General features: G+C 44.6%; 1 protein-coding gene across 4 annotated transcripts in view; it reads left to right on the plus strand.

Moving 5' to 3' along the window:
* The window catches only part of GDPD5 (glycerophosphodiester phosphodiesterase domain containing 5), a 362,654-nt gene that overhangs the window by 290,239 nt on the left and 44,987 nt on the right, over window positions 1-27,428 (plus strand). For all 4 annotated transcript variants that reach the window (XM_082246656.1, XM_082246659.1, XM_082246657.1 and 1 more), the window contains exons 8-13: window positions 225-370; window positions 14,859-14,941; window positions 16,858-17,008; window positions 19,695-19,916; window positions 21,677-21,834; window positions 22,962-23,109. In XM_082246656.1, the coding sequence (XP_082102782.1) occupies window positions 225-370; window positions 14,859-14,941; window positions 16,858-17,008; window positions 19,695-19,916; window positions 21,677-21,834; window positions 22,962-23,109 (908 nt within the window). The remainder of the gene's footprint in view (window positions 1-224; window positions 371-14,858; window positions 14,942-16,857; window positions 17,009-19,694; window positions 19,917-21,676; window positions 21,835-22,961; window positions 23,110-27,428) is intronic.

Genomic DNA, 27,428 nt, shown 5'->3' on the forward strand with positions numbered 1-27,428 from the left:
CTATACAGCAGAGTTTAGAGAGGGGGAGGGAGAAGCAGCACAGGCAAAATCAGGCATTTTGTAGTGCAAGAAGTATGTTCGGAGAAGGTAGCAGAGTGAGAGAGAGAGACTCTAGTTAAATTTATTATCAACAAAATAAAATAACCTATATACTGTATCTACATATAAAATGGGGGAATATTATACATATGATTTTGCAATAATATTTTTATTTTTTTTTTCAGTTTTCCAGATTTGTCTCATCCTGGCATATTTGGCTGTAGTCATTGCACTGTACCTCGTCCCACTCACTATCTATTCCCCATGCATCATGGCCCGGAAGGATCTGGGACCAAAACCCTTGATCATTGGCCATCAAGGTGCACCAATGGTAAGAATTCTACCTAAAGAGAAACAGTCACCTTTTGAAAATGTCCACTGTTTTTCACTAGAGCAGGTGTCTCCAAACTTTCTAAACAAAGGACCAGTTTCAGATTTTAGGGGGACTGGGCTGTGGCCAGTGGTAGTAGAAAATGTCCCAGTTTAAATGGGAATAAACAATGCCTCAGGCTTGGCGGTCAGTAGGAGGAGAAATAGTGGCCTGTCATTGGTATCAATGGCAGGAATAGTGCTGCATTAATGGTGTCAGTGGGAGGAATAGCAGACATCCCAATCTGCAAAAACTAATTTCAGGGAGGTGGCAAGCTCATTTTAAGGGAGGTGGCACTCCGCGCCGCCGCCATCCCCCCACACCACCCACCATTTCAACACAACTAGAGGATGATGAAATTAAATGGAATCAGTATACATAGGTTTACTTCTTCTGAGAGATATTAAAGGAACACTCTAACCATCATGAAAACTTCAGTGATTTGAAGTGGTGATGGTGGGAGGAGTCAGAAACACTGCACATGCTGGGATATTTACAGTTATGTGCTGGGGCATTTTTGCACCTCTAGCACATGTGACTTAAGCAGCCAGAAAATGTCATGTCCTTATTTATACATGTATGGACAAGGACATGACCTTTTATTATGACAGAAAACAACTAGCTATTAAAAAACATATTACCACAATTTACACGCGTCAATGCACATACCTTTTCTAATTATTTTGCAAACTGTCATTGTACTGTGCAGCAGCTTGTTTAGCAGTTTTGAGCATTTTGCTGAAAGTTTCAACCTCCTAGCAGTCGGTCAATAAATTTTGTTCATTTTGCAAGACATCAGATTTACAAGAGTTTTGTGAGACAGCTGACTTCTGAATCCTGTTTTAATAAAACGTACAATGCACAGTTTGGTTCAGAGGAGGTAAATTGGTCGCACTGCTCTTTGGCGCTGGCCTCTGGGTTAATTGGTCACAGTTGGTTTCAGAGGAGGAGGTAATAATACATTCCAGATGGCGAGGTCTCTGTGCAGTCAGTGTTGTGGTTGATGGCGCGCGCCAAACTGTTCCTGGAGCAGAAGCACGCGGCTGAAGTAGAGAGCAAAGCTGCTGCTTCCTCTGTATGCCGCTCCTCTCACAGGCAGAGTGCATTTGATAACACTCCGCCTGTGAGCCGTACCTACAAAGGAAGTAATGGCTCCGTTCTGACACTGCAGGCCTGAGACGGAATCAGAGATGACTCATACTGACACTGACAGCTGCTCTCACTCTGCCAATGCCGGGATATTGCCCTGAGCTTGCGGGTGTCCGTGAGCTCAGGGCGGAAAGCGGGAGACTTCCACGACTTGCGGGAGACTTGAGATGTCTGGAATAGTGCCCCATCATTGGTGTCAATGGGAGGAATAGTGTCCCATCATTGGTGTGTGTGAGAAATAGTACCCCATCATTGGTGTCAGTGGGAGGAATAGTGCCCCATCATTGGTGTCAGTGGGAGGAATAGTGCCCCATCATTGGTGTCAATGGGAGGAATAGTGTCCCATCATTGGTGTCAGTGGGAGGAATAGTACCCTATCATTGGTGTCATTGGGAGGAAAATTCCCCTATTGATGGTCTCAGTGGGAGGAATAGTACCCCATCATTGGTCTAAGTGGGAAAATTAGAGCCCCCTCAATGGTGTTAGTGGGAGGAATTGTGCCCCAATGTTGATGTCTGTGGGGGAAAATAGTTCCCCCATCATTGGTGTCAATGGGAGGAATAGTGTCCCATTATTGGTATCAGTAGGAGAAAGTGTCCCATTATTGGTATCAGTAGGAGAAAGTGTCCCATCATTGGTATCAGTAGGAGAATGTGTCCCATCATTGGCATCAGTGGGGAGGAATTGTGCCCCATCATTGGTATCATAGGGGAGGAATTGTGCCCCGCCTTTGGTGTCCATGGGAGGAATAGTTTCCCATCTGTGGTATCCATGGCAGGAATTATGCCCCACTGTTGGTGTTAATTTGAGGAATAGTGTCTTCCATCAGCGACAGGACTAGTAACCCAAGAGCTGGATAAAAGCTAGCAAAGAGCTGCAATTTGGAGATAACTGCACTAGAGCATGCTTTAGTTTAATTTGCTTAAAACACCAAGGGCCAATTTACACCTATGCTATCAGATGTGGTGGGTCAACATGCCTTGCGTTAAAGAGGAAGTACACTTCCATCTATTGTTTGTACATATACAGTGCCTTGCGAAAGTATTCGGCCCCCTTGAACTTTGCGACCTTTTGCCACATTTCAGGCTTCAAACATAAAGATATAAAACTGTCATTTTTTGTGAAGAATCAACAAGTGGGACACAATCATGAAGTGAAACGAAATTTATTGGATATTTCAAACTTTGTTAACAAATAAAAAACAGAAAAATTGGGCGTGCAAAATTATTCAGCCCCCCTTACTTTCAGTGCAGCAAACTCTCTCCAGAAGTTCAGTGAGGATCTCTGAATGATCCAATGTTGACCTAAATGACTAATGATGATAAATAGAAACCTCCTGTGTGTAATCAAGTCTCCGTATAAATGCACCTGCACTGTGATAGTCTCAGAGGTCCGTTTAAAGCGCAGAGAGTATCATGAAGAACAAGGAACACACCAGGCAGGTCCGAGATACAGTTGTGGAGAAGTTTAAAGCCGGATTTCGATAAAAAAAGATTTCCCAAGCTTTAAACCTCCCAAGGAGCACTGTGCAAGCGATAATATTGAAATGGAAGGAGTATCAGAACACTGCAAATCTACGAAGACCTGGCTGTCCCTCTAAACTTTCAGCTCCTACAAGGAGAAGACTGATCAGAGATGCAGCCAAGAGGCCCATGATCACTCTGGATGAACTGCAGAGATCTACAGCTGAGGTGGGAGACTCTGTCCATAGGACAACAATCAGTCAAATACTGCACAAATCTGGCCTTTATGGTAGAGTGGCAAGAAGAAAGCCATTTCTTAAAGATATCCATAAAAAGTGTTGTTTAAAGTTTGCCACAAGCCACCTGGGAGACACCAAACATGTGGAAGAAGGTGCTGTGGTCAGATGAAACCAAAATCAAACTTTTTGGCAACAATGCAAAACCTGATGGAGTCTGCAAAAGACCTGAGACTGGGACGGAGATTTTTGTCTTCCAACAAGACAATGATCCAAAACATAAAGCAAAATCTACAATGGAATGGTTCACAAATAAACATATCCAGGTGTTAGAATGGCCAATTTAAAGTGCAGACCTGAATCCAATCGAGAATCTGTGGAAAGAACTGAAAACTGCTGTTCACAAACGCTCTCCATCCAACCTCACTGAGCTTGAGCTGTTTTGCAAGCAGGAATGGGCAAAAATGTCAGTCTCTCGATGTGCAAAACTGATAGAGACATACCCCAAGCGACATACAGCTGTAATCGCAGGCAAAAGGTGGCGCTACAAAGTATTAACTTAAGGGGGCTGAATAATTTTGCACGCCCAATTTTTCAGTTTTTTATTTGTTAAAAAAATTTGAAATATCCAATAATTTTCGTTCCACTTCATGATTGTGTCCCACTTGTTGTTGATTCTTCACAAAAAATTACAGTTTTATATCTTTGTTTGAAGCCTGAAATGTGGCAAAAGGTCGAAAAGTTCAAGGGGGTCGAATACTTTCGCAAAGGCACTGTAGATTGTAAGCTCTAATGAGCAGGCCCCTCTGATTCCTTTGGTATCAAATCGTGTTAAGTGCAAACTGTTGGCGCTATATAAATCCTGTATATTAATAATATTGGATGGGGCACAATTCCTCCCAATGACACCAAGGATGGGGCACAATTCCTCCCACTGATACTATTGATGAGGCATTGTTTATTCCCACTGATATCGGGACCTTTTCTACTCCCAGAGGCAGGTCTGACCCCCCCTTAAGTCTGAAGAACAGTAAACTGACCCATTGTTTAGCAAGTTTGGAGACCGCTGCTATAGGGGATTCTGCTTTCCTAGATTACTGTATGGGAGGTACTCTTCTGTCATAGGTTGCTGTATTGGGGAGGGGGGGGGGGCTATGTTCTGCTCTGCCGTAGATTGCTGTATGGGTGTCTCTGCTGTAATAAATTGCTGTATAGGAGGACCCTGCTGTAATAAATTGCTGTGACTTTGCAGTAACAATGTGGCATGAAGGGAACAGTCTTGAAGAGCTGATGTTTGGTTGCTCTTTTAAACTGTAAACCTTTCCTGGCTGTGTATGTTCTATACCACGCAGACGTTTAGACAAGTCGGTGCCTCCTAATCTTGCAGTCTGTGGTGGGTAAATACACTCCGGCATATATACACAGATGTCTGTCTGCCAGACTTGTATAAAGTACTCGAAATTTCTACTTGAGTAAAAGTACAAGTGCTCGATCAAAAAATTACTTGAGTAGAAGTGGAAGTGCTCGCAGAAAAAGTTACTTAAGTAGAAGTACTAAAGTATTCAACATTTTTTTTACTTAAGTATTGCAAGTAGTTTTTTCAAAAAATTTGCTACTTAAGTACTAAAAGTAAAAAGTACCAGTAGTTTTGAAAAAAAATTTCTACTCAAGTACTGAAAGTAGAAGTACAAGTACTGTGTTATGTAGTTATTAAAGAAAGAAGTCAAAAGTATGAACATCATATTGTTTTTTATTATCTCAAATGATTTATTCAAATGATTAACCTGTGTTTGTTAGTAGTTTCTTGATGCACTTTAAGCGCTGTAGCATCATTTATTTGTTTGTTTCATATTTTCTTTTTATTGGAAAGATTTGGTATAGCAGCTTTTATTATACACAGCCTTTATTTTCGTATGCGCTGATTTACAAATGACATTATACACATTTTTTTGAGCTTTATGCAACCTGCCATCTACTGTTCTGGCAGTGGTAATTTTTTTAAAAGTAACGAGTAACTATGCAGCACAAAAAAAAAATACTTGAGTAGAAGTATCGAAATCATCGAAAAAATGTAGTGAAGTAAAAGTAGAAGTAGGAGAAAAAAATTCTACTCTAGGAAAGTACAGATACCGCATTTCGGTACTTAAGTACAGTACTTAAGTAGTTCTACTTCGTTACTATACATCTCTGCTGTCTGCGCTGATTGCGGCTCGGGGTCGCCGAAGGTGAATAACATCCTCATTATAGCCGTTGCTGGTTTGCAGACACATCGCGGATTCGTCCTCCAGCACATAAAGCTGATTACGCCTCAATTTTGTCAGCCTTGAAGGAGTGAGAATAGACACTAATGGCTGTAGATAGCGATTTTCTGAAGAAGGGAGAGAGCGTTTCCAAACTGTAAGAGCACATCTGAGAGTCATTATATAATGACTGACTCTCTCTAGGCCTGTACGTGTCCAGGGTGCTGAGAGAGACTAAATGCATTCCTCGTTGCCCATTGTCACTTCCAGCTTCATTAGGAATGCTAAATTCAATATGTAAATACAACCCTTTATTATAGGAATGTGTCCTTTTGTGAAATATGTTTTTTCTGAATCTTTTCTGCATGCATTGCTGCATGCTAGCTGCAAGTTGAAATTAAGCTTGCAGTGACCGCACATGCAAAAGCAATAGGTAGGAAGGAGGTACTTAGGTGGGCAGATAGGAGGATAGAACTCAAGAATGGGCAACACAAGAGTGGTAATACTGTAGGTACAGTAAGTGAAGATTATGAGCACATGGGAAGCAGGTATGGAGCTAGTTATAAAAGGCTCAATAGCTTTTTATTTTTTTTTTTAGAAAAGCATGTAAGATTTCTCTCTAGAGAAAAGGTAAAATTCCAAGTCTTGAATATAAACTTTAGGAGAATATAATTTCTGGTGTAGATTGGAATTGGTGTTCAGAGGGAAAAGGGACTCCTTGTATTGATGGTCAGTAGGGAAGGTGGACCTTTTAACTTTGGCGGCCAGCGAGGAAGGGCTGCTTACATTGGTGGTCAGGGAAGAAGAGGGGGCTTATATTGGTAGTCAGCGGGGAAGGGCCCCCTTACATTGGTAAACAATGGAGAAGAGATCCCTTCCATTGCTGCTCAGTGGAAAGGGTCCATTTATTTTGTTCAGTAGAGCAGAGTCTCTTATATTGTCAGTGGAGAAGGATCTGTTTACATTGGCAGTCAGTGGAGAAAGACCCCATGACATTGGTGGTCAGGGCAGAAGGACCCAATTGCATTGGCAGTCATTGAAGGAGGGGCAGTCATTGAAGGAGGGTGAGCTTATGTTGGTCAGTAGAGAAGGGACCCCTTCTATTACTGGCCAGTGGAGAAGAGATCCCTTACATTACTGGCCAGTGGAGAAGGGATCCCTTCCATTGCTGGCCAGTGGAGAAGGGATCCCTTCCATTGCTGGCCAGTGGAGAAAGACCCCATTACATTGGCGGTGTTAGATGAGAAGTGCCTGCTTGCTTGGTGATCCATGTTCACCTTATATTGGCAGTCAGGAGAAGGGCCCCTTAACATTGGCAACCAGCAGAGAAGGACCTCTTTACATTGGCGGTGATGGCAAAGGAGCCTAATTGCATTGGCAGTCATTGAAGAAGGGTAGGCTTATGTTGGTGGTCAGTGGAGAAGGGATTCCTTGCATTGTTGGTCAGTGAAGAAGGGATCCCTTGCATTGTTGGTCAGTGAAGAAGGGATCCTTTGCATTGCTGGTCAATGAAGAAGGGATCCCTTGCATTGCTGGTCAGTGAAGAAAGGATCCCTTGCATTGCTGGCCAGTGGAGAAGTACCAGCTGACAATGGCAGTCAATGCAGAAAGACTCCATTACATTGGTGGTTAGGTGAGAAGTGCCCACTTTCTTGGTGATCCATGTTCGCCTTATATTGGCATTGGTGGTGATGGCAGAAGGGCCCGCTTGCATTGGTGGTCATTGGAGAAGGGACCCCTTTACATTGGTGGTGAGGGGAGAAGGGCCTGCTTTCATTGGTGGTCATCCAGGAGATTCTGCTGGGGACACAGATATGGTGGACACAGATTTGAGGGAGACTCTGATGGGGCACACAGATGTGTAGGAGACCATGATGGGGGGTACAGATGTGCGTCAGGGCTCTGATGGAGACACGGATGTGCGGCAGGGCTCTGACGGGGACACGGATGTGCGGCAGGGCTCTGACGGGGACACGGATGTGCGGCAGGGCTCTGACGGGGACACGGATGTGCGGCAGGGCTCTGACGGGGACACGGATGTGCGGCAGGGCTCTGACGGGGACACGGATGTGCGGCAGGGGTCTGATTAGATTATTTCAGGTTTTTTTTATTTATTAACTGATTTTTATAGTTTTCAGGCTGTGAATATTTGTAAAATCTACAGTGTGGCCCTCGGGCTTAAGTTTGGAGACCCCTGCTCTAGAACCTTTCTGGGGGAATGCTAGGTTTTCACAGAATCCTGATTGAGGAAGGCTTTTATAAGCGGTTTATGAAGCAGAGTGACCTGAAAAATACAGATGCAGATCTCTGGAGCCCCCTGCTGGTGATAATGACTAACTGTAGCTTGTTATGCTGTATGTGGCTGTATGTGTGTTATGACTGACAGCAAACAGTACTCAAGAAGATATAATAAAAATATTAACTTTATCAATAGCGACGGTTGTATGTATAGTCAGGGCAGGCCCTACCATGGTTCCCGTTGGGTCCATTGGACCCAGGCAGAACTTTGAGAGGGGCAGCAAACTCATGCCCAAGATTTTTCTTTCAGCAGTTTTATGTGTGACAGCTGCCCCCCCGGGCCGCTCCACTGCCCTTTAAAAAGTCGGCCCTGCTGCCCTCAACACACATACTCATAGTTGCAGGGCACGAGGGTGCTCACACACAGTCTACCACCGGCTGTTAAACACCCAAGCACACATGAAGATTTCAGGTGTGTGTACTGCCAGGGCGGGGTACCCACGGGAGACAAAGATCCCTTTCCCACGAGAGCAAAGATCCCTTTCCCACTGGCTCCACCAGCAGCCGATGTTTGGGCGCAGCTTGCATTTCTATTGGGTGGAACTGGAGGAGTAGATGCGGCTGGCCTTGTACCCAGCCCGCCGCCTTCTGCTCGTCTGCTCACGCCCTTTGATAGGCCTGATTTTTTTTGCCCCACAGGTGCAGAAAGGGGTGCAATGGTAAAAACTCTGACTATTGAAAATGCTTTGCAAAGCAGAAAAAATTATATAAAATCCGGCCTGTTCAGCTGTGGAGAGATAGAATATGTGAAGCCAAGTCATTTTTCCCTGGAATGTTTGATGAATTTTAAACTACGTCTCTAATTAGCTACACACTCTTACCAGAAAAGTCTCAGAAACAATATTGTAGAGTGTTTGTCAGATAGACATTTCTCCCGTTCCTGGCTGTGGAAAGTTCCAGCTAAAAATATGATCTCAATTAATTTTCTTATTTAGAGAGAACATTGAGCCCCAAGAAATTCGGGTAAGTATGTATATTAAGACTAGCCATCCAGAGCTTCAACTGTGAATAGCATCTTATATTTGTTTGAATTTGATGCAAGACATTGTATGGTATATTGATATGCATACTAGGGATCGGCAGATTATCGGCAATGCCGATATTTTGGGGGCCGATATGCACTTCCCCCAATATATCAGAATCGGCCCCTGAGGTTACCGATATTGCTGATATTTCAGGAAAGTGCTTGTACCAGAGTGATACCTGCAGCTAGAGGCATCACCCCGTTACCAGTGTCCGTAGCCGACCGTTGGCTGTTTTGTAATGACAACCGATGCGCATGAGAAGCCGCTCGTCTGTCTTTACAAGAAGCGGGAGGGGACGTCTCCCCCCTCCCTCCGCCTTCCGCGGCTCGTCCCGGGTCTCCCGTCCCACCGGGAGAACGGGGCATCCTACCTGCACAGCCGCCGAAGAGAAGACCCGATCAAAGCCGCATTCGGCCCCGATAGGGTCTCCATGTAAAAAACTCAGCAGCAAATTCACAAAAATGCGAGCATTAAAAACAGCCAAACTTGGCATTTTGAATGCTTTTAAGTGCAGAGGAGGGGTTTGGGGTCTTTTAGACCCCAAGATCCCTCCACCAAAGTACCTGTGGGAAAAAAAAATTGTCTGAAAATATCGGCCAATACTGATATCCGATGACCAAAATATCGGTATCGGCAATAAAAAAACGATATCGGTCGATCACTAATGCATACCCAACTAGCGTGGGGCATGGTACATTCAGGTAGATCTTTTTAACGTGTTCATCTAAAAACAAAATGTTAATAAAACTTTATCCTCCTCAAAGGATTTCCCATTTCCCATCCCTCCTCAAAGGATTTGTCCCATTCATTTTTCTTTTTCCTTTAAGTGTGAAACAGCTTTTATTACTCCCTGTGACATCATTGTCCTCCTGAAATATGCAAGGCCTTCCCTGAAAAAGACATTGTCTTGATGATCGCATATGCTGCTCTATAACCTGGATATATCTTTAAAGTTTAAAGTTGAGCTCCACCCAAAGGGGCAAGCAAGCTCCACTATTTTAAATGCAGTTTTTCAGATTGGTGAACCTGACTCTCCCAAGATGCTTCTTTTATGCTCGGTCATGTTACTAATCTGTTGCCAGTGAACCTAATTAGTTGCAAAATGTTCTTCCTAGAGGTGCGCTGAATGAAGATTTTGGTGTTGAAATCCAAAACTGAAAATTCAGGATGCACTTGGCCGAAAACCGAAAATGACAGTTTTTAACCACTTCTGGTTTTGCCCCCTTAAAGCGGAGTTCCAGCCATTTCACTCACCTGTCCAATGGTCCAGCGATGCGGCCGCCCGAAGCCTCGATCCTCTCCCTCGGCGCCGGCATCACTGCTGTGGGCACCCGGCTGTGACAGTTTGCGGCTTCACAGCTGGGTACCCACTGCGCATGCGCGAGTCGTGCTGCGCGCCGTGATTGGCCGGCAATCTTCTGGGACCTCTCACATGTCCCTGAAGATTGCAGGGAGGGAGGGGGAGAGGAGAACTTCCGCTCAGGGCGATGCGGCGCTCCGAGCGGAAGTGGGAGCGGGTACCTGTCAAAACTAGGTACCCGCTCCCCCCCCCCAAAAAAATGACATGCCAAATGTGGCATGTCAGGAGGTTAGGACCACCTAAAGCGGAAGTTCCACTTTTGGGTGGAACTCCGCTTTAATTACCAGGCCATTTTTGCGATTCTCCACTGCGTTACTTTAACTGACAACTGCGCGGTCATGCGACCCTGTACCCAAATAAAATTGACGTCCTTTTTTTCTTTCGGTGGTATTTGATCACCTCTGCGGTTTTTTTGATTATGCGCTATAAAAAAAAAAAAAAAAAGTATTTTACATTTTCTGCTATATAACGTTCCCAATAAAAAAAATCTAAAAATCAAAATTTTTCATGATTTTTGGCCAATTTGTATTCTGCTACTAATTTTTGGTAAAAAAAAGATACCAATAAGTGTATTTTAAATGGTTTGCGGAAAAGTTATCGCGTCTACAAACTAGGGGAAAGATTTATGTATTTTTTATTTCTTTTTTTACTAGTAATGGCAGCAATCAGCGATTTTTAGCAGGAACTGCGACATTGCAGCAGACAGATCGGACCCCTAACTTTTTTTTTTACACTTTTGAGGGGACCGGTGACATTACTTCAGTAATCAGTGCTAAACATATGCACACAGTCAAAGAGAAAAAGTGGCCGCACTCAGTAACCTAATGAAAACATCAAAGCATTTATTCCTCACCATAGATAAAATGCAGACAGTACATCACAGGGACATGCAACAGGTTGACGTGTTTCACGATACTGGAGATCGCTTACTCATAACCGCGGCGCACAGATCTGACCCCTAACTGACATTTTTGACACTTTTGGGGGTACCAGTGACATTACTACAGTAATCAGTGCTAAAAATATGCACTTTTACTGTAATAATGACACTGGCAGGGAAGGGGTTAACACCAGGGGCGATCAAAGGGTTAAATGTGTCCCTAGGGGGTGATTCTAACTGTGTGGGAGCCAGACTTGGTGGATGGAAACAGGGCTCATGTGTTCCGAAATAACAGAAACACAGGAGCCCTGTTTCAATCAGTGACAGGTGAGCTGTCTGCCTTGTTTGCACACCACCTTCTGACAGTCCCTGCAGCGATTGCAGGGTTCCCGGCGGCCCGTTGCTTAGCTGCAGGGCTAGAGAGCCGACATGCGATTGCACCGCCGGCGGCGCGTGCGCACGCCCGAGACCCACTTCCGCGAGCCGACGTACCCCAACGTTGGTTTGCACAGGAGAGCCAGCCTGCCGCAGTATATCTGCGGCGGCTGGTCTTTAAAGTGGAGTTCCGGCCACGGGGGTCAATTTTAGCTATTTACCTGTAAGGAGAAATACTTACCTTGAAAATTTCTTCTCCAGCGCTGCCATCTCAGGTGTGGGCAGCTGAAGCTGCAGTGTCCCTCTTCGTGTCCTCTTCCGTGTCCTCTTTGTGACGTCGAAGTCCCACGATGCCTTGCACCGGCCCCGCTCGTCACTTCCGGTGCAGGCGCAGCATCCCTGCACAGCTTCTGGGCATGCCCAGAAGCTGTTTAGCAGGGAATGACGTGCCTGCACCGGAAGTGACGAGCGGGGCCGGTGCAGACGCATTGACTCCTGGGAGCGATGACGTTCAGCTCCCAGGAATCATTGCAAACCGGAAGTGACGGCGCGGCCCACGGCCGCAGAGGGAGGAAGTGGAAGGAAGGTGAGCATATTTTCTTCTAGAATAAGGTAAGTGACCAAAAAAAAATTGCCATTATCCATTTCTTTTTCAGGTTCACCTTAGCAAGCTGATGGCCCAAATTCGATTTTATCGATTTTGAGGCCAGAACTCCGCTTTAAGTGGTTAAAGAAATATATATATTTTTTTATATATATTTGTATTATTTTCGACTTTTTACTTAATATCGTGAATTTAAATTAATATGAGTTTATTGTCGACCATTATCGGCACCTATAGCACAAGAAGAGCTCAAGAAAAATGCATCCTTTTTTAAATGCTATGTATGTCTTTACACTGGTCCGTTGCCCTTCCGTTGTGGTGCACCTCCCCATATAAATGTATTGAAAACGTAGCAAGAACGCATCATTAACACACGTGTTACGTTTTTTTTAATCTTTTTATTTATTTAAAACACATACAACAAAACAAAAGCTTGGTTCATAGTAGTGCACAGTTCACAGTAAGTTGCCCACCCAGGGGTCCTGTGTTAAGTTTTTAATGCGTTTTTTGAGTCACATGACCTATGAAAAACACACCATAAGCACAGTAAAATAGTGGTAAGATCACGGCAAAATCACGTACGTTTTCGGTGCTTTTTTCTCTATTGACAAAATGTCAAAAACACCATTTTCAGCTGATGTTTTGGCTGCTGAAATTCCGGTGCACCTCCTAGTTCTTCCAGCTCTTTCTTTGCCAACTTTTTGTTCTCCTGTCCTAACTTTTTTGAGATGTGTTGCTGCCATCAATTTCTTACCTTTTTTTTGTTCTTAAAACTTTGGGCTCTTTCACACAGTCCCATCCGTCAGACAGACTCTGTTTATCTCAGCAGGGGATTGATCCGCCGATCCCCCGCTGAGCAGGAGGATGACAGTTGTGTCTACGCGCTGAGTGCGGAGAGACAGCTGTCAGTTCCCCGCTGTTCTCTATGGGGGAATCGGATGGGAACGGACCGTCGGTCCGTTCTCATCCCCATCCGATCCAATACGGACGGATGGAAAATATGGTTTCCATCTGTCCAGATTTGACGGATCGGATGTCAGCGGACATGTCTCCGCTGACACCCGATGCCCCATAGAGATGCATAAGGGGGGCCGTTCAGATCCGCCAAAAAAATGGACAGGCGGATCTGAACTGTCCGCCTGTGTGAAAGGGGCCTTTCTCAGTTTAAATATTTGATATGTTTTCTATTTTCTGTTGGGACTAAAATATGGGTTTGAGAGGTCAGAGAGGGCTGGGAACAGTGAAGTTGGTAACAGTCAGCAGAGGCACAGGTTGTGGTATATTTTCAATGGTATATTTAAAGTGTTGCTAACAGGGTGGATTTGATTTAAAGCGGAGTTCCACCCTAATTTTCAACTTAACACCATACATAGCATTAACACTTTTAAAAATGAATTGGATAACGTTTTTTTTTTTTTTTTGGTTCCCTTACCTTATTTTTCATTAAAAATAACTTCATTTCTTCCAACTTCCTCCTTATGCGGCCGCCGACGTAATTTCCTCCTTTGCATTGACTCCTGGGAGATGAGTGTCATCAATCCCAGGAGTCAATGCTCCCTCGTCACTTCTGGTGCAGGCGCGTCATTCCCTGCTGAATGATTGAGAACAGCTTCTGGGCATGCGCAAAACCAGCTGTGGGATGACGCGCCTGAACCGGAAGTGATGAGTTAGAGCATTCTGGGACTTGCGACTCCAGGAAGAGGGACACTCCGGCTTCAGCTGCCCACACCGCAGATGGCAGCGCTGGACAAGAACTTCACAAGGGATGTATTTCGTCCTGCAGGGACAGGTTAGAGCAGGGATCCTCAAACAACGGCCCTCCAGCTTTTGCGAAACCACACATCCCATAAGGCATTGTTAAACTCTGACATTCACAGACATGACAAAGCATGATGACAATTGTAGTTCCTGAACAACTGGAGGGCCATAGATTGAAGACCCTTGGGTTAGAGAATATCATTGTTTAAATACACAAACAAGGACTATTCTAGGGGTATTTTTAGTTAAAAAAAAATGTGGCCAGAACTCCACTTTAAATCACAATTTAATCACTAGTAAAAAGGCTTGATTTAAATCATAATTTTTAAAGAGTAACTGTCACCTCTGTCCCGCATCGGCTCCTTCTCTGACCCCCTGTTGACTCACCGACAGTCCCATTCACTTTAATGGGACGGCTGATGATGAGGCAGTGACACAACAAGGTGAGGGGCGTGGCGGCAGCAGGTGAGTGGATGCCCGCTAACAGGCGCTGCCATGATGGATCTAAAATGACAGCTGCTCTTTAAATGTAAGGCCTCATTCTTGCTGGTAGTAATTGTGTGAATGCATCAATGCAGTGCATGTTATCTCAGCTTGCAGAGCTTGGATTTATTGAATGCATTTACCAAAAATGTAAATATTGCAGAATATACAGCCTCCTGCTATATAACAGAGCTCCATTTCATGTTGAATAAAATAAATTATCTTAAATAGAAAGCTATCTTTTAGATAGATTTTTACTCCAAAAGTATTTTAATAAAAAAAGTTGATAAAAAAATAAAAATCTGATTGGACAATCGGGGGGAATGAAAACTCCTCCTACAAGCTTTAACCAGACACTGATGGAAGCCACAAGACTACTATATACTGCTGATGAGTAGCGGTATTTAGAAGTTTATATTTAATAAAATAATTGCATTTCCATGTTCTGTGTACTCTGGGAGACTGCAGAGTCCTGGGTTTAGTAACACTTTAACAGACCAAATGATTGCAAATAAGAGATAATTTTTAGGGTTCATATGTTTTATTAATAATAATAATAGTAACGGTTTTCTTTTCAGCTTGCACCAGAAAACACAATATTGTCTTTTAAAAAGGCGCTAGAACACAAAACGTATGGCCTGGAGGCAGATGTCATGGTAAGGTAAGGAAGTACAAAAGGATAGTGTGCCTTTTGTATGTTGATTCTTTCCAGTCTTTACAGAAACCCAGGTCACGGTAAGCACCACTGTGTCTATTCATATGAAAACCCCATCTATCCCATCTCCCTAGAACGGAAAGTGCCAGCATGGCCACCCTCTGCACTGACAGCCTCTCACCTCACTCTTCCCCTAAAAATGTAAAATAGAGTCCTGACCTCAACCCAACAGAACACCTTTGGGATGAATGAGAGTGGAGACTGTGAGCCAGGCCTTCATATCCACATCAGTGCCTGACCTCACAAATGCGCTTTAGGAAGAATGGTCAAACATTCCCATAGACACACTCTTAAACCTTGTGGACAGCCTTCCCAGAAGAGTTGAAGCTGTTATAGCTGCAAAGGGTGGGCCAACTCAATATTGAACCCTACGGACTAAGACTGGGATGCCATTACATGTGCTTGTAAAGGCAGGCGTCCCAATACTTTTGGTAATAGAGTGCATGTATGCATTTGCATGTACACGTGTTTTGGGGTTGCTTTTACATTTTTGTTGTATTTTTATTTTATTTAAAATTTTCTTACACTTTTTTTTTTAACTTTTTTGTTCATTTAAATTTATTGTGATAGCTTTGGGCATTGACAAGTACTCTGGGTACATCAGGGGTCAGATGTCAGATATTAGACCCCTGATAGCTCCCCTGCTCTTTAAAGCATAAGAAATCCTCGTCGCTTCCAGCTTCTTCACGTGGAGATCGGGGAAAGGATTTCCTCCATCTCTTCTATTTGCAGCCTAACCGCTTAACGCAGTTCTATGCTTCCTGATAGAACAGGAGAAAACTAGGAGAACGGGTGAGAATTACAAATAGTGGAACTTCACTCTCTCAATCAACATTGACTAAGTACCATTTTCACCCTTAAGGAAGCATTCTGCAGTTGCAGCCATGCTGGTCCCTGCCGTCAGTATCCACTAAGGAATCTGCTTTGTCCTCTTCCCTCTAAGACCCCTTTCTCACGGGGCGGACTCCACTAGCTCAGTGAGGATCGCTTCCTTGATCCCCGCTGAGCAGGGGGATAAGTCTGTCTCTGCTCACTGTGCAGAGACAGACCTGTCAGAGTCCCGCTGTTCTCAATGGTGAGATCGGATGAAAATGGAAAGCGTGCCCGTTTTCCTCCAATCCCATACGATCTGACCCGCTGGATGGATAGCAACCGTATCGCCATCCGTCTGTTTTCAGCGGATCTTGTCAGATCGGATGCCAGACATCTGACATCCACCTCCCCATAGAGGAGAATGGGTGGCCTGATCTGGTCCACCTGAAAAACAGACAGGCGGACCTGAACGGTCCAGTCATGTGAAAGGGGCCTTATTCTTAACATTGGCTGGATTCTGTCCTTATATTCTATGGCAAGAAAAAAAAAAAGCTAAAAAGGACAAAGGGGTTTTGACCTTTCACACTTAGATCCACTTTCAATTCGTTGCCCTCAAGTTTAACCTCTTACAGCCCGTGTCTGAGCTTGCCTTAAAAAAAATAAAATAAATATATATGTATGTGTGTGTGTATATATGTGTGTATATATATATATATATATATATATATATATATATATATATGTGTGTATATATTTTTTATAACAATCAGCTCTAGCTGCCCTACACACCTTTTAATCCAGAGCCGTGTCTTTATTTACCATAAGATGTCCTAAGTCTTTGGTGTTGAGTCAAAGTCCCACCCCATGCGCATGGTGCCCTATAGTGTATTGCTGTAGTGTGTGTGGAGAGAAAAATAAGATAAAAAAAAAAAAGCATAAAAGTACAGCTGCCAGGGTCTTGGAAGGAGAGGTGGTGGTTTCAGGAATTGGGCTCTAAAGAATCCTTGTTGTTGAACTGACCATGACAAGTGTTGTGTCCTTTCCTCCAGCCATGACGGAACTCCATTTCTCATGCATGATGGCACCCTCCGACGAACCACAAACATTGAACGAGTCTTTCCTGAGTTGGCATCAGAACCATCATCCATGCTAAACTGGACCATCCTTGAGAGATTGAACGCTGGGGATTGGTTTCTGAAGGTAACAAGGCAATGTGTTTATTATTGTTTTACTGACAATGCCTCTGGTGCCACCCCTCTATTTTTTTTAAAGGGGTTCTCTTCAAATGAGGGCGGCAGTTATTTATAGCAGTATTAAACCCAAAAGCAAATATTTGTTGAAACTTACCAATTCTTAGATGTGATGGATTTTTTTTAGCTTTTCTTTCCTCTATATATTTACCTGATGATCCGGCCAGTAACACACTTTCTGCCCCAGGGTAACCAGGTTCACTCCCTGTACTGTGTATATGGAGGAGCAGCGTTTTCACCCTAGAACAGGAATTTAGACACCTCCCTTTTTTCTCATCTTCATAAAATAGGGAGGCGGTATTTTTTTCTTATTTTTTTTTTTTTAGCTCATGGGGTTGATGTAACACTGTAAAGTGCATAGAACAGCACTGGATTTCTAGCAGGATTAACAGGATTTTTTTTTCTAAATTTATGAAACCTACAACAAAATGCTTTCAATGGTAAATTTATTTACGATGACAGGCGTCGCGTGTGATTTACATGGCATTGCTGTGCGCATTACATGCAATGTCTGTACGATACGAATTCAGCCATACAGGTTTTATGGCTGGATTTGCATCACATTCAGACCAAAATGGTGCAGGACCCTTTTTTGGTCTGCACTGGAATCGGATCGCATGGGTGATCGCACCCATGCAACCTGATTTCAGAGTTCGCACTGCAATCTGCGAAATGATTTGGGGGTGTCATTAAAGTGGTTGTAACCCTAAAGAAAAAAAAAAAAAAGATTCTGTTCCTTTAAAGCATGGGTGTCCAACCTTTTAGCTTCTCTGGGCCACATTGAGTGTGGAGAAATTTTCTCGGGCCGCATATAAAATATATACTATAGTTAAGGTATATAAGTAATAAAATGTTGCCGCACCCTTCCCACGCCCCCCTCACTAATTTAGCACTACTAGAGGATGATCAAATAAAATGGAATCAGTATACAGAGGTTTACTTCTTCTGAGAGATAATAAACCACCATGAACTCTTTAGTGATTTGAAGTGGTCATGGTGGTAGGAGTCAGTAACACTGCACATTCTCGCCTCCCCCCTTCGAGGCAGCCTTTGCCTACAGTTAGTTGGAAGCTGCTGTGACCGTGCCCCCGACCTGACTTCCTTCCTCCCCAGCAAAAAAAAAAAATTGTCAGGGGGCAGTGGGCCGCATTGCCTGCGGTTCTGGGCCGCATGCGGACCCCGGGCCGCAGGTTGGACATGCCTGCTTTAAAGTATGTTGAACCGCATAGTGGTTGCGCGGTGTAATTTTTTTCCTTCTCGAAGCACTAAAAAAAACTGGTTAATCCTGCAAGTTCCTGTGTCCTGACCACGGCAATCATGGGTGCTGAGCCCTGATTACCGTAGTCAGCTTATGTGCCTCCGTCATCTTCAGCTCTCCTCTCTCCCTCCTCCTCAGCTCCTTTGTGTGAGCCACCCTTTCTCTCCCCTTCTCTCGCCATTCCGAGCGGCATTAAAGTAACTGCTCACAATTACTGCCAGCCCCTCTGTTAGGATAAAATGTACTATACATGTGCTTTTTAAAAATTCTTCTTCTAAATGCTCTATTTCATATCGCCGTTCAGCAGTCACGTGACCGCCCAGCAGACATCAGAGGGAGATCTCAGCCCCTCCCTCTGTAGTGCATACATTGGAGGAAGAGAGCGACGGGCGGTCACGTGACCGCTGATTGGCAAGATGAGAAAAGGTATTTAGAAGAAGAAGAAGAATTTTAAAAAAGCACAAACACTGTATAGTACATTTTGTCATAGCAGAAGGGCTGGCAGTGAATGTAAGCACTGTCTTTACAACCCCTTTAACCTTACATTGACACCCGCAGCGGTTCGCAAAGAGCAGTGTGAACTGCCTGTGAGTGAGATGCGATGCGGGAACCCGCACTGGAATCACGCTGGTTCCCACATCGCACAAGTGTGAACCGAGCCGAACGGCTTATCTACCACTGTAAGTCTCTCTATTGCCCTTTTTAACCCAGTGCCATCCTTGTATTTACAGACCACGGTCTGCCAATCTGCCAGGTGATCGCTGTGTACCCATCATAAGAAGGCTGGGTACAAAGAGACACTGCACCCAGCTGATCTGAGAGGATTGGTCATCACAGCAATCACATGGTGGTATTTACAGTGCTGATCCCTCCCCTTGCAACAGGAAAAAAAGAGAGATCAGTGCTTGTGAATGGGCACATAATGAATGGATCAGCTGCTTTAACCTTATACATGCACAGGACTATGTTAATAAGTTTTTATCCTGAAATCCTAATATAAAATATATTTTTGTGGCTAGTAGTTGTTGGTTACATTCAAATTCAATTACCATGGAACAAGCATATGTTGATTGTACAAGAGCAGGATGGGAGGTTTGAAAATTGGGGAACCAACCCTTTTCTAGGTACACAATCCCATCCTTGGTGTCAGTCTGCATAGGTGTTAATTCTCTGATTACCGGATCTAAAAGTTTTTATTGTTCTCAAATTGATAAACGGCATATGTGGAAGGAAAATGGTGTCAAATGACTCCACCCTTGTTCAGGGATGGTTGTGCCAGTTTATTGGCTTTTATCCTGCTTCTTGCCAATCCTTTGCCTTCTTTTTTCAAAATGTACCTTAGTCACTGTCCTCCTTTTTGTGCTTCTCTGAACTTTAGACTGACCCCTACTGGACAGTCAGCTCACTTTCCCCCATTGACGTCACTGTGGCTGGGAACCAGTCCATCTGCAGGCTGACTGAACTCCTGGAGTTGGTGAAGATAAGTAACACGTCCATCCTACTGAAAGTCCACTCTGTCCCATCTGACCATCCTCACTATGGAGATTATATTAACATTACTGTTAACACCGTCCTACAGTCTGGAATTCCACAGCAGCAGGTGAGTGTCATTGTGTCTTATACTGTCCATAAAAAACCTACCCAGCCTCAGATCAGCTTTAGGTACAGAAATTTTGGCTGACGACATGGCTTTTGTAGACTTAGGGACTTCTGCCATTGCTAGTTTGAAGGTAAGTGTTGGGCAGGCCATAGATGATGCGAGTTTCTTTCCTGCAACCACAGCTAAAAAGAAAAAAATTAGCCTCTGCCAAGTGGTGTTAGACCTGGAACTATGCACAATCAAATGGGAGGTCAGTCAGCCACAGCCCAAGAAACCTCTTGCAATCCCTGGACCTCTATCACAAATGCCCAAAAGCGTCACTATTTCTATTAGCAATAGTGACCATCTAATCTAAGCAAACAGAATCTCTGGACAACACATACAATAACATAAGCCAAAAACCATGGAAAAGTCAGAAATAAACTCCATTTGCTTTTAATGTCCATTGCTGCCAGATGTAGCAGTGTTTTCAGGTATCTTCTGAAAGACCACACTCTAAGACAACCTTTCTCAACACTTTTTTTTTTTTTTTTAGGCCTGAAGAACCTATAAATAATTCTCCGGTCCCGGGGGAACCCCTACTAAAACAAATAAATTGGGGAACATTGGAAAAATACCACTTACATTAGTGGTCAGTGGAAATAATGCCTCCCGTAAACTAGTGGTCAGAATACCAACCTTACAGATAGCTAAAAAGATCATTGGTGTTATACAACTGGCTCTTCTGGCCAGTTGGCCCAAGAACTGTGAAGGCACCATCAAATGGAAGGTCGACTAGCCACAGCTCAAGGAACCCCTAGAGAAACCCTAAAATTCCATGGAACTTAAGCTGAGAAAGGCGGTTTTCAAATATTAATGCACAACAGTCTCTAGAGTTTACACAGAATGGGGTAAAAAACAAAAACCATCCATTGTGGCAGAAAGGCTGTTCTGTGGACAGAAACGCCTTGTTAAGGCCAATGGCCAGACTGGTTCCAGCTGACAAAAAAGTCTCCGGTAACTCAGATGGCTGTTTTTTTACAACTGTGGTGAGCATAAAGCATCTCAGAATGCACATGTCCAACTGAAGTGACTGGACTACAAAAGAAGATCACATCAGATTCTACTTCCATCAGCCAGAAAGCGGAGTCTGCAGTGGGAACAGGCTCATCTGGACAGTTAAATACTACAAAAATGTAGCATGGTCTGATAAACCTCAACCACCCAAAAGCTTACCCCACTGTTCTTTACTGAGTGCATGCTCGCTGTCTGCACAGTGAATGAACTGTCATTGACATCCCTCGGTCACAATTTACGATCAGTGAGCCACTGGGCAGGGGTCCTGATCATGTGACCATTGCAAAAGTCGATCAGGGCAATCACATGAACAGGAAACTCCCCTCCTTTGTCTGCCTTTCAGAACCCCTTAAGGCGGAACTATACTCACCTTGGCTCCAGCGATGCAACGTCTTGGAGCTCCCTGCCCGGCCCCTGATCGAATTAATTGGCTGAGCAGGAATGACATCAGTTCTGTCAGCTTCTGCATTGCTGAATTTCTACAGTGAGCTGCGTGGACAGGCAGGTAGGTCATTTTAATAAAGAAGAGACAAAACATCTCTTCTGCATTTAAAATCTTGCCTGTTTGCCCATTTTTATTTATTCCCTAAAGTTCCACTTTAAAGGGCCAGGGTTGATGAAACAATGATTATGTTTAAGCAGGACTTTTAGTTGAGTTGACTTCCTGTGTGAGTGAAGATGTCTTCATACTTGTTTCCCCCCAGGTTGTCTGGCTCTCTGACCACGAGAGAACATTAGTCAGACAGCTGGCTCCAGGATTCCAGCAGGCCTCCAGTGTGAAGAGAGATCCACAATACTTGAAGGACAGAGACATCACCTTCGTGAATCTGAGGTATACTGAGGTCGACCAAGAAGACATCAGGTGAGATTAAGTGATGGTTCTCATCAAGGATTCCCTACAGCTAAATTCAAGATATGGTCATTTTTACAGTTACATTGGTCCAGCTTGGAGCAATATAAGTATGTCTGTGCCATACCTGTGGGATCCCTGTGAAAGCTAGAAATTACTGTAGTTGACACCACTACTACAGTGAGCTCCAGTAGCTTTCACAACCCCACGATGACAGTCTTCCCAGGACATTGATCGCTCAGCACGGGAGTCATTCGGAGAACACATTGCATTTTCTCACTGAATGCAAAGTGTTTTCTGAATGGACTGGGTGGTGACCATGATGTTATTGCTACCCTCACCACCACGTCCAATCAAAGAACACTTTGCATTCATTCAGAAAATGCAAAGTGTTCTTTAAATGGCACCTGCTCCAAGAGAGCTTCCCCCTTCGTTCACATTGCAGAAGGGCAGCTTCACAGCACAAGATCTGAAAGCTAGTTGAGATCGCTGTATTCATTCCAGTTTCCAGAAGGATCCCACAGGTATGGCACATACAGTATATACTGTACCAAGTTGGACCAATGTAGCTATATAAAAATTGCCTTACCTGGAATTCATCTTTAAAACAAGGTCAGCTGCTTTTTAAGATTGAATTTACAGTGATGCTGTTTTATAGATCTGAAGGGCAGCAGAGATCAGTGCACAGACTGCAGAAAAGACACAAAAACAACATACACCCCATCCCTCTTGTTGGACAAAAGTGGTGCTGTCTGATTTAGTCTTTTTTACACAGGCCACCTAGAAGCATAGAGTCTGTCTGTGCTGGCCCAACTCCTCCACCCCTCCCCTCACCTCCCTAATTAACCTTTTTATGTAATTGCTAGTGTAAGTGCAAAGGGGAACACTATTGAGTATCACTTGAGTGCCTGCTGGAGCTTCTGATGTCAGATCTAAGATGGCGACATTCAGCAACAGTCTGTTTTTGGATATCTACACGAGAGACTTTTATATATAAGAAACATGCATTTAAATTAATTCATAATCTTATAAGCAAATTTTTGTTGCAATCAATAGTCTGGTAACAGCAACTCTCTAATTCCAGCCAGCAGGCATCTCTCTACATTCTGTAATTTCAATTTTCTAATCCCCTCCAACAGGGAATACCAGTCATACAACCTGACTCTCAACACATACGTCGTCAACGAACCCTGGCTGTTCTCGGTGCTGTGGTGTGCTGGGGTCCCGTCCATTACCTCAGATGCTTCACATATTCTTAGTAAGGTGCCTTCTCCCGTCTGGATATTGGTAAGTCGTCATTCCTAAACTGAGTGGGCTGTCCTCAGCATCAACATAGTACTGCCTTATATTCCTCCTCCAGGTGGTAGCACTGATACTGTTCCTCTTTAACCACCTGAATACCAGACACTTTCACCCCTTTCCTGCCCAGGCCATTTTTAAGTTTTCTTGCTGTCAGACTTTGACAATTACTCAGTCATGCAACTTTATTATTTCATTGAGGCAGATAGAGCCTTCTTTTATTGGTATTTAATCACCACTAGGTTTTTTTTTATTTTTTCCTATATAAACTGACAAACAATGTTGAGAGAAAAAAAAACATGGTTTTATTGTTTCTGTTATACAATTTTGCAAATGGCTAATCTTTCTTCATACATTTAGGGCAAAATATATTCTGCTCAATCTCTTTGCTAAAAATAACCTAAATCAGTGTATATTACTTAGTCTGTGTAAAAGTTAGAGTCTACAATCTATGGTATACAGGTGCATCTGATAAAATTAAAATGTAAGAAAAAGTGTGTAGCGCCAAAAGTAAATGAGAAACAATGAAATGTGAATACTATGTTATAAATGAACAACCCATTGAAATAAAGTCCAAAGAAGGACTAAAGTTAAAAAAAAGTGTGTGTGTGTATGTATATATATATATATATATATATATATATATATATATATATATATATATATATATATATATATATATATATATATATATATTAGGGATCGAGCAAAGCCGATATGTCTAGGGCCGATCTGCACTTTCCCCCGATATATCAGAATCGGCCACCAAGGTAACCGATATTGCCGATATTTCAGGAAGGTGCTTGTACGGGAGTGATGCTTGCAGCTTTACGCATCCCCCGGTACCGATGTCCATAGCCGATGGTCGGCTGACTTGTAATGACAACCGATGCGGCTGAGAAGCCGCTCGGCTGTCATTACAAGGAGCGGGAGGGGACGTACCCCCCCCCCCCGCCGCCGCCTTCCGCGGCTCGCCCTGGTCTCCCGTCCCAACGGGCAACCAGCCTGCACGGCCGCCGAAGACCCGATCAAAGCCCCATTGGGCTCTGATCAGGTCTCCATGCAAAAACCCGGAAGTGATGTCATGACATCACTTCTGGGGACTCGGCACCAGATTCAAGAAATGACGGCATTCAAAACAGCCAAACTTGGCGTTTTGAATGCTTTTATGTGCAGAGGAGGGGTTTGGGGTCAGATCCCTCCACAAGAGTACCTGTCAAAGAAAAAAGATGATAATAATTTTTTTAAATGTACGAAAATATCGGCCAATATCGGGCGATACCTATATGCATTGACCAAAATATTGGCAATGAAAAACCGATATCGGTCAGTCACTAATATGTGTTTCTCTATCGCTCATTGACAGACGTAGTCCTCGGTGATTCAACACCCTCGGTTATGCTGCCCTCCACAGGAGTAGGACTAAACAGGAAAGAAAATGCTCTGGCCACACCCTAGGGGCAGTCCCCGAGGGTATATCCTCTCTCTCTCTGCTACAGCAAATCAGTTTTTTTCTGTCTAGTTAGGAGTAAGGACCTAGATACCTTGCTGGGATCTTCGGTCCTGGCAGGATTTTTTTTTTTTTTTTAAAAAAGATTTTTAGACAGCTTTTTTTCTCCAGTGTTTCTGTGAGATCTTCAAGCAAGAAAGCTGAACTGGGCGACGGGCGGGATGTTGAGATCCAGTGGTCACCCCAGTTCAGCCTACGAGCGCGTGCAGGCCATAGCTCCGCGCTGGGTCGGCCGCAACATAGTCCCACTGGACGGGGACTGACCCTGCGAGTTAAACGTCTCGCTGAAACGCCAAAGACCATGAGTCACGGCGCCCGTATTGGTCGACAGCCCCCCAACTTCGGTGGAGAGGGGTACTGTCAGGAGTTGGCGCCCGCCTGGTTCCGGTACGGTGAGCAGTATGTTCCCCCATTTCCCCTGACGGGTCCTGTGGTGAACGCGGGCCCCTCTCTGTATGGTAAGGATGGGTTCCCCTCTATCCTATAACATGGCACAGATCCCCCTATTTTGAGTGTGATTTTTGTGTACAAAAAGCCAGGAGGCTTGGTTTGGGAGCTGACAATCTAATTGCAAGTATGTTAAATGATTGTAATCAGTGGCAGTACTGGAATCTTACTGTGATAAGAGAAAGTATCCTACCTGTCAGAAGCCACAGGACATGTATGCGGCTTTCCAGGTCATTCCTCCAGCTAAAGCATGCCTCCCGACGGCCACGCGGTCCGCCAGGGTCCGGTACCGCCGGCCAAGTTGATCTCCATAAAGAGGAAGGTTTTGTGATGCAGAGATACTCTGCAGTCTCGCCGCTATTCTGTAACAGACCGCCGTAGATCGCACGAGGCCGCCATTTTGGCGTAGCCTCGTGTCTTCAGCATGGGGGTGGCCATGTTTGAGGTGACCCAAACACCTTGTGGAGCTAGGGGAGGCGCCGGAAGGCGTACAGAGGGGCGGAGCCGCCTCCTTTCTTCCCGGGCAGCCAGCCAAGAGACTTCCTGTCTGTTCGAGACAGTGCTGAGACTAGTTGCAGTGAACTCTGAGCATCAAGTGGTGAGCCTGGGGGTCTATCTCTCTCTCTCGCTCGATAGGGATCCCTAGCAGGTAACACTGAGGGGCTTTGTGGCGCTGGGGGTCTGGAAAAAAAAAAAAAGTTTTATTTTGGATTGAGTTTTTCCGGGTAGTAACTGGAATTATCATGGACCCTGCCACACAGGTACCCCCACCTGTTTCCCTCGAGGGGGCCATGGGACCCGCCAGTGCACAGAGTATGGATGCATTTACAGCAGTTTTGGAGTCTATGGTGGCTCGGGTGGAGGCGGCCTGTCAGGAACGGGGGTCAAGAAAGCGACCTCCGCCTACCCCTATATCATCTGACACTTCAGACTCAGAGTCTGAGATGGTCATTGCAGCTGCAGGTCCCTCTGCAAGGGCTGTTGTCTCAGGTAAAGTTCCTTCAGACAGTGAGGAGGATGTTCATACTTCCGCCATAATTCGGGAAGAAGCATTGGTGGACGCACTAGTTGTGGCGGTTCGGGAAACCTTAAGACTTGAGGTTTCGCCGGCAGAGGCAACTGAAACAGAGATTCCCTTTGGTACTAACAAACCCACCAAAACGGTGAAGGGTTTTCCTGTACCCAAGTGTTTTGGTAATAAAATTAAAGAAGAATGGGAGCATTCTATGCGTACCTTTACTATTTCCAAACGTATTGCTAGACGCTATCCGTTTGAGGAATCCCTCATTAGGAAATGGACGGTACCACCAGTGGTAGACCCACCTATTTCCAGACTGAATAAAGCCACGGTTATTCCAGTAGAGGACACTTCGTCCTTTAAGGATCCGGTGGATCGGAAGGTGGAAGCGGAGTCCCGCGCTATCTTTTCCCTGATAGGGTCAGCATTTAGACCAGTAATTGTCATTGGTCTGGTTTCCCAGACACTTACGGAATGGGCTAGATTGGTACGCCAGGACCTGAAGGGGAAAGATATCCCCCAGGGAACATCTGAATTGATGGAACAGATTATTCAAGGGCTACAGTTTGTCTGTGATGCAGCCTTGGATGCTACCCCCCTATTAGGGCATGCATCTATGTCAGCGGTTATCCTCAGACGTGTGCTGTGGCTAAAATGCTGGTCAGCGGACCTAGGTTCCAAAAAGACCTTGACGAATCTCCCCTTTCAGGGGAATCGCCTATTTGGGGCACCCTAGATGAGATCATTAAGGATGCCACTGGGGGCAAGAGCACTTTCTTGCCACAGGCTGCTAAAGCTAAGGGACCTCGTAACAAGCGAGGACCTTTCTTTACCGCCCATAAAGGGTTCGTACGCCCGGCTGGAACAAGCGGGAAAGGCAAGGCTCCTCCAGGAGGGTTCAAGAAGGGCTGGTCGGACAAACAAAAGACAGACTCAGCCAAACCTGAAGCAAAGGATTACACAGCCTGAAGGTGCGCCCCCACCCGGTTTGAGGGTGGGGGGACGTCTTCACCCCGGTATTCAGGGCATTAGATCGAGCATCGATCACTGCTACCGGTGCGATTCTTCCCTTCCAACATTTAGGTACTACAGGGAGCGGCAGTTACCGTTCCCTGAACAGATCTTTTTCTTTACCTTTTCGAAAGATTAGTCTCAGTTCCCCACAAGAATCGGATCCGGTTGAACAGACAGACCAAGAAGCCTCTAGCCAGGTGACTTCGGTCCCTGAGGTTCAACCAGGAGAGATCACCGTTCCTGACAGGAATCAAGTGTCTGATAAATGTGTGAGAACGAGCAGACTTTGTCGGATGGTCGGGGCCAGATAGCTCTAGG

This window comes from Pelophylax lessonae, assembly GCF_965119305.1.
Source record: "Pelophylax lessonae genome assembly, chromosome: 2".
In the NCBI taxonomy this organism is placed as follows: Eukaryota; Metazoa; Chordata; class Amphibia; order Anura; family Ranidae; genus Pelophylax; species Pelophylax lessonae.